Below are 13,230 nucleotides of genomic sequence, written 5' to 3'. Positions count from 1 at the left end.
ATGGTTTATTATTCTGCACCCCCCGTTATAGAATTAGACTTTTTCATTTCAGTTTTATGTTAGATTGAGAATACACTCAATGTATAACAATAAGAAAACATAAATAAGGTAAAAATTCCCATTTGTTTGTAATTCCCCCCAAGGAAGGACAATCTTGTTAACATTTTAGTTCATTTCCTGCCTTTTAGACTTAAAACAGTATCGTCGCAATGAAATTTTATTGGTATTTAATGTGTGGCACTTGTATCTCTGTTCCGTGTTGGTATAGACCTTCGATAGTTTGTCATCGTAAGTGTGATGTTTCTGATGAGCCCCCAGAGGGGCACATTGCCATCCAAAAGTGATTCTTTAATAAATGCTTTCTGATATTAATTATGCTAATGGCCCGAGCAAGTCGTCCAGTGCTCTGGTTGGAGGAGTATTGAGCTAGATGCTATGGCCCAGTTGTGTGACTCTGGGGAAATTGCTTCCTCTATCTGGTTCAAGGGTTGGGCTAGACCATAAATAGCGTACTAATATTTTTTTAAAAGATTTTATTTATTTATTTGACAGGCAGAGATCACAAGTAGGCAGAGAGGCAGGCAGAGAGAGAGTGGGGGAAGCAGGCTCCCTGCTGTGCAGAGATCCTGATCTGGGACTTGATCCCAGGACCCTGAGATCATGACCTGAGCTGAAGGCAGAGGCTCAACCCACTGAGCCACCCAGGCGCCCCTCAGTACTAATATTTTAGAATTATCTGCACATTAGCGTATCCCTTCAGTGAAAGGTTAAAGTGGGTGACTTTCTTGTGATTTTGTCTTTTTCTTTGAAACACTGTTATCCTCTTGGTAAGAAAGTGATTACCCCAGAAAGAAATTTAACCATTTCTAAATGTAAAGTTCATTGGCATTAAGTACATTCACATTGTTGAGCAACCATGGCCACCATCCAACTCCAGAACTTTTCCATCTTCCCAAACTGAAACTCTGTATTCTTTAAACACTAACTCCCTAGTCTCCCTTCCCCACAAGTCCTGGTAACCACCATTCTACTTTCTTGTCTCTATGAATTTGATTATTCTAGTATCTCTTATTGAAATTATTTTTTAAAAATAATTTTGAATTGTTGCCTACTATCCAGCATGTGGATTTACCATAATTTATCAAACGAATCTCCTAGTGAAACATGCAACTTCCTTTCAGCTTCTCACTGTTAAAAATAACACTGTAGTGAATGTCCCCTGTACCTATGTAAAAATATAATCTTGGGGCACCTGGGTGGCTTAGTCAGTTAAGCGTCTACATTTGGCTGAGGTCATGATCTCAGGGTCCTGGGATTGAGCCCTGAGTTGGACTCCCTGCTCAGTAAGGAGTCTGCTTCCCCCTCTTCTCCTTCCCCCTGCTCCTGTGCTCTCTCTTTCTCTCCCTCTCCCTCAAATGAATAAATAAAATCTTTTAAAAATTTTTGAAAAATAGGGGTTCTCGGGTGGCTCAGTGGGTTAAAGCCTCTGCCTTCGGCTCAGGTCATGATCCCAGGATCCTGGGATCAAGCTCCGCATTTGGCTCTCTGCTCAGTGGGGAGCCTGCTTCCTCCTCTCTCCCTCTGCCTATTATGATCTCTGTCTGTCAAATAAATAAATAAAATCTTTAAAAAAATTTTTTGAAAAATAAAAATGTGATCTTAGTTTATCTTCCCTTATGCCCATATAGGACACCTCTGCATTCCCTGTGTCTTTTGATTATGCAAGCTTTTTCCCCTCCTTAATGTGTTTAGATTACATTTTTGAAATTTCTCATGGCAGAGGCGGCAAACTCCCTTGCATGTTGCTGCTGATCTTGGCAATGTGGAACTAGTGGAAACCTTGCTGAAGGCAAGATGTGACCTGAAGATTGTTGATAAGGTAAGTTCATAGTCTTTACCGTGTTCAGCGGAGATGGTCATGCAGAGCTCCCTGTTGTCTGTAACCCTCGAACGGCAGCCTTACTTAGCACACCCCTTGTGAGTCGGACACACATGAGAGAAACCGTGTGTCCAAACAGTCAGTAGAACATCCTGATTTCGATTGAATCGTGTAAGTAAGATATTTTACCCTGAGTAATAAAACAGGTATTTTTAAAAATTAAAATTATTTATTAATCTTTGGGAAAGATGGTAGATTCACTTGGTCCAAAAATTAGAAAACATAATCAGTAAAGGTTTTACAATAAAAATGAGCCCCCCCCCGACCCTAGTTATCTGGGTTCCAGACTACTCTGACCATACAGATCTATTGTCAAAATTTCTTTGTTCTTTCCAGTTTCTTTACACATAAATAAGCAAACATAAATATATTATACTCTTACCATATTGCTGCATCCTTTTTACATTGTGGTGATGTACTTCTCCATGCTATCCTGCATTTAGCTTTTCTTCTTTAAGTATATAAAGTGGAAACTGTTCCATATTAGTACAAGGAGAGTTTCTTCATTCTTCTTTATATAATGTCCATTATGGCATGGACATGTCATAATTTGTTTTGTTCTCAGTGGATGGGCATTTAAATTGTTCCTAAGCTTTTGCTGTGACCGAGCTGCAGTGAACAAACATACATATGTCTAAACTTGTTCTTACTTAAAAATTCTTTAATTGTAAAATAAATATAACATAGAATATATCATCTTAACCATTTTTAAGTGTATGGTTCTGTAGCGTTAAATCTATTCACACTGTTACGCAGCCAATTTCCAGAACTTTTTCATCTTGCCAATCTGAAACTCCAAACAGCAACTCCTTGTTTCCTCCTCTTTCCCCAGCCCTGGCAACCACTGCTCTATTTTCTGTTTCCACGAATTTGACTATTCTGGGTACCTCATGTAAATAGAATCATACAGTGTTTGTCATTTTGTAACTAGCTAAGTTCATGTAGCATAATGTTCTCAAGGTTTATCCGTGTTGTGGTGTGTGTTAGACTAGCTTTCCTTGTAAGGATGAATGACACTCCGCTGTGCAGAGAACACATTTCGTGTATCCTTGCATCTGTGGATGGACATTGGGTTGCTCCCACCTTTAGGGCATTGTGTAGATGCCCAAAGAAAGACAACTTTGATTATGCAAGTTTTTTCCCCTCCTTAATGTGCTTAGATTTTTTAAAAAATCTTTTTTTTATTTTTAAAGAAAGACAACTTCATTTCTCTCAAGTAAACAGTAAGCTGGGCTCCATGTCAGGAGGATTGCAGGGTGGACATCTGCTAGGTTCCAGTTTACTGAAAAGCATAAACACAGGAGACTGAGGTGTGGCAGTCCTGTTAGGTGCTCACACACGTGCACCTTGTTTCAGTCCTCACATCTCTGTGAGGTGGGCAAAATTATCCCAGTTTTGAAGAGATTTCTATGATATCAAGGGTCATGTGCACAGTAAGACATAGAGCTAAGCTTCAAAGCCAAGGCTGCTTGGTTGTCCAGCGCTTTCCCACAGCTGTGAGCAGAGCTGACTGCTTCTGAAACTGGCCGCTTTCCCCTTTCTTGTGTTCACCCAAACTCTTCATTAGCTCCACACATCTTTAATACCTAGTGCATGCGGGGTTCATCCTATGTCCTCTTTCAGAATCTTTTTTACATGTTACATTTGTGGGACTTGGAGTACTGATGTGTTATTTTACTTTTCTCTAGAGGTCAGTTTTTAAAGTTATCATGAAAAGTAATATAAGCCTACTGTGCATGATCTGGAAAACAGAAGCATATGGAAGGAAAACGCAACCACCCAGAACTCGTCACATAGGTGGCATTCTACCACTTTCGCCATTGTGACTCCTTACCATCCCTTAACATTTAGCTTTGGTATTAACATTTCCCATTTGTATTTTCCTGTGCTTTCTTGTCCCACTTTTTTTCACTTTCTCATTAATACTTAACTCCTGTGGGACACCTACCCCTTATGGGTAAAGACTGTCGCATTGGAAAGGGAATTCAGGCTGGGTCCCCAGTGCTCGTGGACTGGATGTTCAGGTAAATACCATCAGTGCTGCAACTTGACTCATAATTTGATTTTCCCGTTTTTTTTCTTCTCCACCTCCCTCTTTCTTCTCTGGGCCTGGCACATGGTTGGCCCCCAATACCTATTAATTAATAAAAACTACCTTTTCTACTTATTCCCACAAGTTTTACCACAAGTAAGTTTACTTACTCCCACAAGTAAGTTTTCTACTTACTCCCACAAGTTTTGTAAGAGTGATTCAGACTGTGGATGGGAAAAAGGAGCCAGGGTTTGGTGTGAATGACTTTCCCAGAAACATGTTCTCTCAGTCTGAGGTGTCCCCAAGCTCCTGGAGGCCTTCCCACACTCAACAGCAGTTTTATCTGGGTTTCCACTCCAGGGCACACTCCCTGGGAAGGTTTTCCTAGGTACTTGGTAACACTGGCTTCAGAATGCTGCCTTCCCACAGAAGGTGGTGGGTGATTCATGGTGATTCCAATGGCTTCTTAAGCCAGAATTTAGGTAGCATGCAATGAGAGACTTGCTAACTGCCTGCACAGTATACTTCTTCCTAATTTCATTACTGTGTCATTTGACTAGAAACTGGTAAATATCATCCCTGACCTTCTGGCCCACCTGGGTGTTATCACCTTCACTAACAGCCGGATCATTTGGGTTGGTAGGAGTTGTACTTGCTCAGCCATGTGAGGGAATTAGTGGGATAAATTGCTGGATCCTTAAGCAGAGAAGCATGGGTTGCTAAGAACTTTTTCTGGGGTTATTTCTGACATTCATTTTGATTATCTTCAGGACCCCTGAGCAAATTTTTAATGTGCCATTTAAAAGATAGATGAAAACCACCATCTTTTGCTTAGGAAAAAAAAAAAAAGTATAGATGTGTAGGTTGTGCACTGCATAAAATCTAGGGGACATTGCTTGTAAAGCTGTGTGCTGTAGCTTTGAGCTATATCCATCTTGACAAAGGTGTGCCTTTTGTAATTTGTAAAAGATACCAGATGGGATCCCAGGCCACTCATGCCCAAAATCATGTTCAGAATATCCTTTATTGCTCATTCCATTTGGTTAAGTTTCCAATCCCTCACCCTTGATTAGAGGCCATATAATAGAGAAAAATTCTTGACAGGAATCCAAGTGAGCTGAATTCTGTACTATGAATTAGTAGTTTTGTCATGGATGCTATTATTCTCTTTTTAAATTAACATATAATGTATTATTTGTTTCAGGGGTACAGGTCTATGAATCATCAGTCTCATATAATTCATGATGCACACCATAGCACATACATTCCTCAATGTCCATCACCCAGCTACCCCAGCCCTCCCACGACCCTCCCCCCACAGCAGCCCTCAGTTAGTTTCCTGAGATTCAGAGTCTCTTATGTTTTGTCTCCCTCTCGGTTTCATCTTCTTCATTTTCTCCCTCTTTTACCCTATGATCCTGTGTCTTATTTCTCAAATTCCTCACATCAGAGAGATCATATGATAATTGTCTTTCTCTGATTGACTTATTTCACTTAGCATAATACCCTCTAGTTCCATCCACATTGTTGCAAACAGCAAGATTTCATTTTTTGATGGCTTCATAATATTCCATTGTATATATGTACCACATCTTCTTTATCCATTCATCTGCTAATGGACATCTTGGCTCTTTCCATAGTTTGGCTCTTGCGGACATTGCTGCTATAAACATTGGGGTGCACATGCCCCTTTGGATCACTGCATTTGTATTTGTAAATACCTAATAGTGCAATTTCTTTGTTGTAGGGTAGCTCTATTTTCAACCTTTTTAGGAACTTCCATACTGTTTTCCAGAATGGTTTCACCAGCTTGCATTCTCACCAACAGTGTAAGAGGGTTGCCCTTTCTCTGATGAATGCTATTATTCTTTTTTTTTTTTAAGATTTTATTTATTTATTTGAAAGACAGAGATCACAAGCAGGCAGAGAGGCAGGCAGAGAGAGGAAGGGAAGCAGGCTCCCCGAAGAGCCAAGAGCCTGATGTGGGGCTTGATCCCAAGACCCTGGGATCATGACCTGAGCCGAAGGCAGAGACTTTAACCCACTGAGCCACTCAGGTGCCTGAATGCTATTATTCTTAATGAGATCCAGCAATTTCTGTCTTTTACCTACTCTCCATAGCACATGGCTTCAACTTCTTGGTCTAAGACAGCTGTTCAAGCTCCTGCCATCATGTCAGCATTCCACTCAGGAAGAGGAGGAAAGGAAGGAGAATAACATCCTTCCTTTCTTTAAAAAATACTTTCCAGAAGTTGCATTTGCCACTTCTTTTATATAACAGAATTTAGGTAACATATTTAAGTGCGAGGGTGGCTAGGAAATGTCTGGAGTGGCCAAATGCCTAGCTAGAATCAGGAGGTCTCTTCCCATAAAAGAAGGAAAAGACTATTGGGGGAAGGAAGCATGGCATATTGACCAAAGTCTCAACCACAGGTAGAGTCAGACCTGAAGAGAAAAGTGTGTGACCATATTATTTATTTGCTGAGGACTCCCTCGTGCAGCGAGCCAGGGGGACCCCTGGGGATCTTGGAGACATGTTTGGGTTCTCATTGATAGAGCATGTGTAAAATATCATCTGCTGATGGTTGGTCCCTAAACCCAAATATTTTCCCCTGCCCTGTTGCCACAGCATCTGACACTTTCAATACCTAGCATCTCTTAATTACCATGTGCCATGCACAGTCCTAAGGGCTTGATATGCACTATCACATTTGCCCCTCACCAGTACACCATGGGGTTCTTTGAGACCTAGGGAAGCCAAGGACTGGCTCAAGCTCCCAAGTGCAGGGAAGCAGTCGGATCAGGATTTGAATGCAGGTCCCTCTGTTCCAAAATTCGAGCTCCTAAACACTTTACCATACTGCCTGACACTTTCATTTTTAACTTTTAGCAAGGGAAGACTGCCCTGGCCGTGGCCTCCAGGAGCAACCACAGCCTTGTTGTGGACATGATCATTAAAGCAGAGAGATACTATGCCTGGAAAGAGGTAAGGAAGCATGATGCCAGCTTAGCTGTGGCTCTTCTGCAACCACCATCTTCTTATGGGTAGTGTGGGGTTTGTGTTATTTTTTCTGCTCTAATGGGAGGGTCCTGGTCAGTGCAATTATAACAGTCCCTTTGGCCTGTGCTGCTCCATTCATGGAATGAACAGCTGCTGCTTCCTCCCTTTGCCAGCATCAGTAGTCAGAACTGAGGTGTGCAGAGCTCATTGGGCTAAGCAGGCTGGTCAGGGCTAACGGGCTTAGCATGCTTGCCCTGCATGGTTGGCTCCCAGGTTGTGCCCTCTGTCACGGAGTCTCTGGCTCTGCTACTTTGTGGAAGTTCTCAAACCCACATTCTAATGAGTGATAACAAAGTTTATGTTCATGGCTCTGCTGTTTTCTACCCACCCCTTCTGGCTGTCACTCAAGTGTCCTATGATAGTCACAAAAACCTTATTCATTTTGAGGACACAGAAGTCTTGACTCCAAGACATTCTCTGTCCCTTTTTCATTATTATTTCCTCTGATAGCTACCATACATGCAGCTTCTCAACAGCAGGCCTTCCCTCCAACATCAAAATCTAAGCCCTCAGACAGGATTTGCATTATTGGGCAACACCTTCAGTTTCTACTTTCGGTTATTTCCATCCTAAGCTGAATGGCTCCCCTAGTCTAGTAGGTTGGTGCCAGAATTCAGGTCTTAACCCTCATGTGTTTACCCTGAGGAGACTCAGGCCTGGTTTGCTGTCTAATTTATCAATCTGTGAAATTTCCCTTAAATCTCTAAGGCAAAGTGCATTGATTTGCCTCTTCCTTGCTCACAATCCTATTTAATTGGCTCAGGGGTCCTGATATATATATTTGGATGATATGACATATATATTATTTAAAGGCCACACCATCCTCCTCAAACTTTTCTTACTTGCCTATAAAACATTTTTGTGACCATTAGAAATGCTTTCTCTCTCCTCCTCCTACTTGATTTCTATTCCTCCTGCTCCTTCATTTTCTTCCTCTTGGCCTTAGCTTCTTTCTCCTTTTCTTAGATCATCACTGCATTTGACTGAAGGTAATTTTCCCAACTTCTACCTTTTCTCTTGCTTCTTAAATGACTGTTTTCACATTTTCTTTGAAAATAGAAATAGTCATTGGTTCTATTTTTAATGTTTTAATGCTGCTAGCATTTTTAGATTCTTTTTCCTAGAGGAGAATAAATTACTTTCCACCAAATGAATAAGCTCTTTTTCCTAACAAATCTTTAAGATGTGAGAGTTAGATGAACTTTGAGAATCCTATGCAATACATAAATGGATAAAGGAGACTCTCCGAAATGTGAGCATTGTTAACCTGAATGACAACTGGGGACAGACATCTGGAGTGGGAGGAAGCCTTGTTTTTAAATATATATATTTTTAAATGTTTTAAACCAAATTTATTAAAGATTTATTCATTTATTTTAGAGAGAGCATGTGGAGGGGAGGGGAAAGGGGAAGAGAAGGGAGAAACCCAAGCAGACTCTGAGCTAAGGGCGGCTCAGTTCCAGGACCCTGAGATCACAACCTGAGCCAAAATCAAGAGTCGGCTGCTTATGGGGCGCCTGGGTGGTTCAGTGGGTTAAAGCCTCTGCCTTCGGCTCAGGTCATGGTCTCGGGGTCCCGGGATCCCGGGATCGAGCCCCGCATTGGGCTTCTCTGCTTGGCGGGTAGCCTGCTTCCCTCTCTCTCTCTCTGCCTGCCTCTCTTGTCTACTTGTGATCTCTGTCTGTCAAATAAAAAATAAAAAATCTTAAAAAAAAAAAAAAAAAGAGTCGGCTGCTTAAACTGACTGTGCCACCCAGGTACTCTTATTTATTACTTACTTTAAGTTCACTTTGTTCATTAAACAAACCTATCCCCTGATTTTTAAAAAACCAAATGCATTTATTATTATTTCAAATTCTCTTTGTATATTAAACAAGTTTCTATTCTGGCCTAATATAAAATGATTCCTAATAAAGAACATCAGAGAGAGGACTGACATTTCCTCTCTTATATCCATCATTAAATCCAGTGGTTAAGAGGCAAATGGGAAGCTTCCTAAAATCTGGCTCGTGGTATTTTAATTTCCACCACTTTTGGCACGTGATACTTCTACAAATATTTCAGTGTTTGGCAGAAAAACTATTAATACTTCCATGAACTGTTGAAAAAGACCTGGGCTTTCCAAATTGATGACCCTTTCCTCTGGAATCCTGAAGGACCACCCCAACCCAATCCTGGAATGCAGAGCATGTGTGTTTCTCAAAGAACTAAAAATGCTGTGGTGCAAAGGTTGATGCATTTTGCAGTTCTTCCCTCTACCTTGTGGTGTTTCAGATTTTGTTCTTGTTGGAATCCTCATTGTTTCATGAGAGGGAATGAAGAGAAAAGGAAAAAGTGGAGGGGCCATGGCTCCCATGGCTTCCAAATTTGTTGGATCCCCCACCCTCAGCCTTTCCGCTTTCAGGACTCCCTGGGAGTTAGGCACTGTGGGAGTAAAGCTAAGGGTAGGACAGAGAAGACCCCGTATTTTACAACCTCTGAAACAATTACAGGTAATTTATACCTCCTGTTATAGTCCAACTTCTGTTCAGAGTTTCAGATACTAGAGAAAAGACTGGCCTGTTTGCTTGGGCATGCTTCCCAGGACATTGTAGACCTTCCAGAGGAGCTCACCGATGCTGTGAAAGACACAAGCTGCTCTGTGACTGGGCTGAGGTGCAAGGCCCACCATGTTCTTCCCAGGGGTTTTGACAACCAGGTGTCCATGTCCTCTTATTCCACTTCCTGTTCCAGCATGGACTCCTCCCTTGTTGTTCAGATTATCTTTCACTAAGATTCACTTTTAATTAAGGACAAAAACAGGAGTTATCATATATAAAAAAGGAGAATAGATAGGAAGTCCCAATCCTCGGGCTGTGTGTTCTGCGTGTCCTTAACCGATCTGCAACCTCCTGAAGGAGGATAATCTGGAGACCTGATAGCGTGTACGACAGGTGCAGTGCTAGGAAACCATGACACCTGCTTTCACTTTGAGATTTTTCTCCAGTTTCTTTGGCTGGATTCTGCAGAAGGGACAAAAGGAACCTTTGAAAACTGAGAAAACAAGCTATCAGTGCGCAGTGCATTTGGACTAAGCCTGGCTGCAGTGACTTGAAACTAAATGGTATCGACCCCTGTCGTCTCCATTCTTTTGGCTCCCAGAGTTAGACTTCTGCTTTGCTCTCCTCACACCAGAGAGCAGGATGAATGGAGGGACCAGCTTTAGGGTCTTATTAAGAGTATATCCAGGGGCGCCTGGGTGGTGCTTAGTGGGTTAAAGCCTCTGCTTTCAGCTCGGGTTGTGATCTCAGGGTCCTGGGATCGAGTCCCGCATTGGGCTCTCTGCTCAGCAGGGAGCCTGCTTCCTCCTCTTTCTCTGTCTGCCTCTCTGACTACTTGTGATCTCTGTCTGTTAAATAAATAAAATCTTTAAAAAAAAAAAAGAGTATATCCAATCTGGGCTGAAACTTTGATATGAGAAAATCAAACAGACAAAAGAACAGGGGAGGGGCACCTCAGCTGGTTAAGTGTCTGCCTTCCGCTCAGGTCATGATCCTGATGACCCAGAACCCCAGGGTTGTAGGATCATGCATCAGGCTTTCTGCTCAGCGAGAGCCTGCTTTGCCCTCTCCCTCTGTCTAGCACTTTGACTACTTGTGCTCTTTCTCTGTCAAATAAATAAATGAAATCTTAAAAAAAAAAAAAAAAAAAAAAAAACAAAGGGTACTGGTTGAAAGTAAGCCTTCAAAGGTACATACATATGTTATTGTGATATTTCCTTAGCCGAGGCAACCCCTCTGTTTTCTTGTGGGGTGAATAAATATCAGAGGCTGGGATAGAAGCATGTAACATGGCAAAAGCCCTCATGTTTCCTGTGTCAGATAGTACTCAAGCTTTTTATTTCAGACATTTATCTCCATTGTTATCTTAAATGACAAAAATGTCAGATAATACTGACATCATAAGTCTTGGTTACCACCTTACCAGTTATATCTGAAAAACTGTATACATACCATGAAATAAGGCAATAAGCAGAAAATGAAATCATCTGATGTAGTTATCTTTAATTTAGCAGCATGGTGAGAACATCAGGGACCCATCAACCAGATTTACTTTGACATTCAAGCAAGATCACAGTTTAGAGACCAGACATATTCGCAGTCTTCTCTGGAAACTGGCTTACCAGCAGCTTAAGGCCAACGAGTGGCAGAGGCTGGCCCGTTCCTGGAACTTTACAGATGACCAGATCAGAGCCATTGAGGAGCAGTGGACAGGTGAGCATGGCTTAGATGTGGACAGGAAGGAACAGCAGTTCTTCTTGGTGGCAGATCTTCCAAGTAAGTGGTTGGTGCTCACAATAAGCAGCAGACAAGGGCCCAGGAATTGGGACAGTTAGCTTAGGACCACAAAGACTGAGAACTTTGACCACAAAGACTGAGAACTTTGCAAACCATGAATGTTCGTGGACTCTGCAATAAACTAAAGTTTGCAAAGGATAATTAACGAGCCATTTGGAAAGTTGGCATTTAGCCTTTAGGGAAATGAAGTTTCCCAACTGAATAGGTGCTAGGGAAGCAAGGACTTAACAGCTTGTCCCTGGGAAACCAACCTCTTCTAGTGTTCCTTGAGATTGTCTTGGGGTGAAAATGTTCATTCTCTAACAAAAGGCTTACTGTTTAGTGCTTCCACTCCAGGTCCTCCCTTAAGCCACATCTGGGTATAGAATTCTTATAGGATGCAGTCTCGAGTGAGACCACCTATCCCATGAGAGATGCGGGACACAGATTCAGGGCTCTCCTGAGAAGATCCCAAGCCATGGAGTCAATTCAGCCAGACTCCAGCTGTCAGAATTAGTGAGGTCAGGTCAGCTGGAGTCATTAGCTTTGCTTTTTTATGATTTGACCAAAACCTGGGAAATACATAAAGTTTATTTGGCATTAATCAACTAATTAGCTTTAAAAACAAGGAAACAGATCCTTTTCTTGGCAAAACATTCTATCCAGAGCACTTTCCTTACATGGATATTATGAGATGTGAACAAGTCCCTATTCAGGAGCTGATCCGCATTATTGATAGCTGGGACTGTAGATGGCAAAATCCCAGCCCAAGAACACATGCCATTCACACCACATACAATTATGGCACTTTTAATAGCTAATTCAATGGCTACATTATGGAGAAGATAATGCATCAAAAATGTTGAATATTGACTATAGTTTCTGAAAAGATTTCTTTTTTACTGTTTTCTCCTTTTTCACTAATTAGGCATTTGGCATTCTATGACGTTTTTAAGAGAATTTAGTTGCCTTATGGAAATCTCTCTTGACCTAAAGAAATGATTTGAAAATGCAGTGTGTCTTCAGAGTACCTGCCAGCAGGATAAAGGCGATTTTAAGTGTTTTAGCCAAACAATGTGGAGTGCCTAGTGTGTGTTTAGCTCTCCAGGTGAGGGATGCAACTGCTCTAGGAGCCAAGGTACATTATTTGGTGGAATTTATAATCTAGTTGGCATGATAACGGCAACATTCATAATCCAGATCCAATCCAGGGTTAATGGTTCTGGCACTAAGGAGTTTGTGGGCTTAATTTTAAGCAAAGGAGTGACACGTTGATGGTGCTACTGAAGAATGTTTGGCAAGGGCAAGATTAGGAAAGGAACAGGATTCACCTAAGAGTACATTCTTTATGGTTACAGTTCACTCTCCCTGCAACACCTGCTTCTTTAAGTCTGTCCAGCAAGCTTCCTCCCTAGAGCCCAGGCCCTCCTTCTGTGGTATCTGCCGGCTCCCACACACAGTGGCTACAACTAGGAGCCTGTTCTGTGTTCTGTTCTGTGTTCTGCCTGTTCTCTCACAACAGGAGAGAACAGGAGTTGCGAGAGACACATCTCAGCTCAGCACTTCCCCCCAACATCTCTCTGGGCTTAGGTATCCAGTGAATAATCTTGGTCCAGGGGATGCATACTTCCACCAGAAACTGGAGTGGCAGGCTGGTACACATTTGCTGCTCAAAGTGTGGTTAACAGACAGCAACACCAGCATCTGAGTGATTAAAAGTGCAGATCCTAACCACAGACTGACTGCATGAGACTCTCTCCATTGTAATAGGATTTCTCATTCTCACACTTTGCGTGTGAGAAATGGTGGTAGATAGCAGTGCCACGTGAATGCTGAAGGAGAGCTCCCCATCTCGTTCAGATTGTTCCTTACCATCGGGCAG

General features: G+C 42.0%; 1 protein-coding gene across 2 annotated transcripts in view; it reads left to right on the top strand.

Moving 5' to 3' along the window:
• ANKDD1B (ankyrin repeat and death domain containing 1B) overlaps positions 1–13,230 on the top strand; it is a 61,566-nt gene that overhangs the window by 46,503 nt on the left and 1,833 nt on the right. For both annotated transcript variants that reach the window (XM_013063715.2, XM_045074444.1), the window contains exons 11-13: positions 1,781–1,879; positions 6,862–6,957; positions 11,084–11,285. In XM_013063715.2, coding sequence (XP_012919169.1) covers positions 1,781–1,879; positions 6,862–6,957; positions 11,084–11,285 — 397 coding nt within the window. The remainder of the gene's footprint in view (positions 1–1,780; positions 1,880–6,861; positions 6,958–11,083; positions 11,286–13,230) is intronic.

This window comes from Mustela putorius, unplaced genomic scaffold, assembly GCF_011764305.1.
Source record: "Mustela putorius furo isolate JIRA1106 unplaced genomic scaffold, ASM1176430v1.1 tig00537350_pilon_pilon_pilon, whole genome shotgun sequence".
NCBI lineage: Eukaryota > Metazoa > Chordata > Mammalia > Carnivora > Mustelidae > Mustela > Mustela putorius.
Note: the sequence above shows the minus strand (reverse complement) of the source record. Positions and strands in the feature narration are given on the sequence as shown.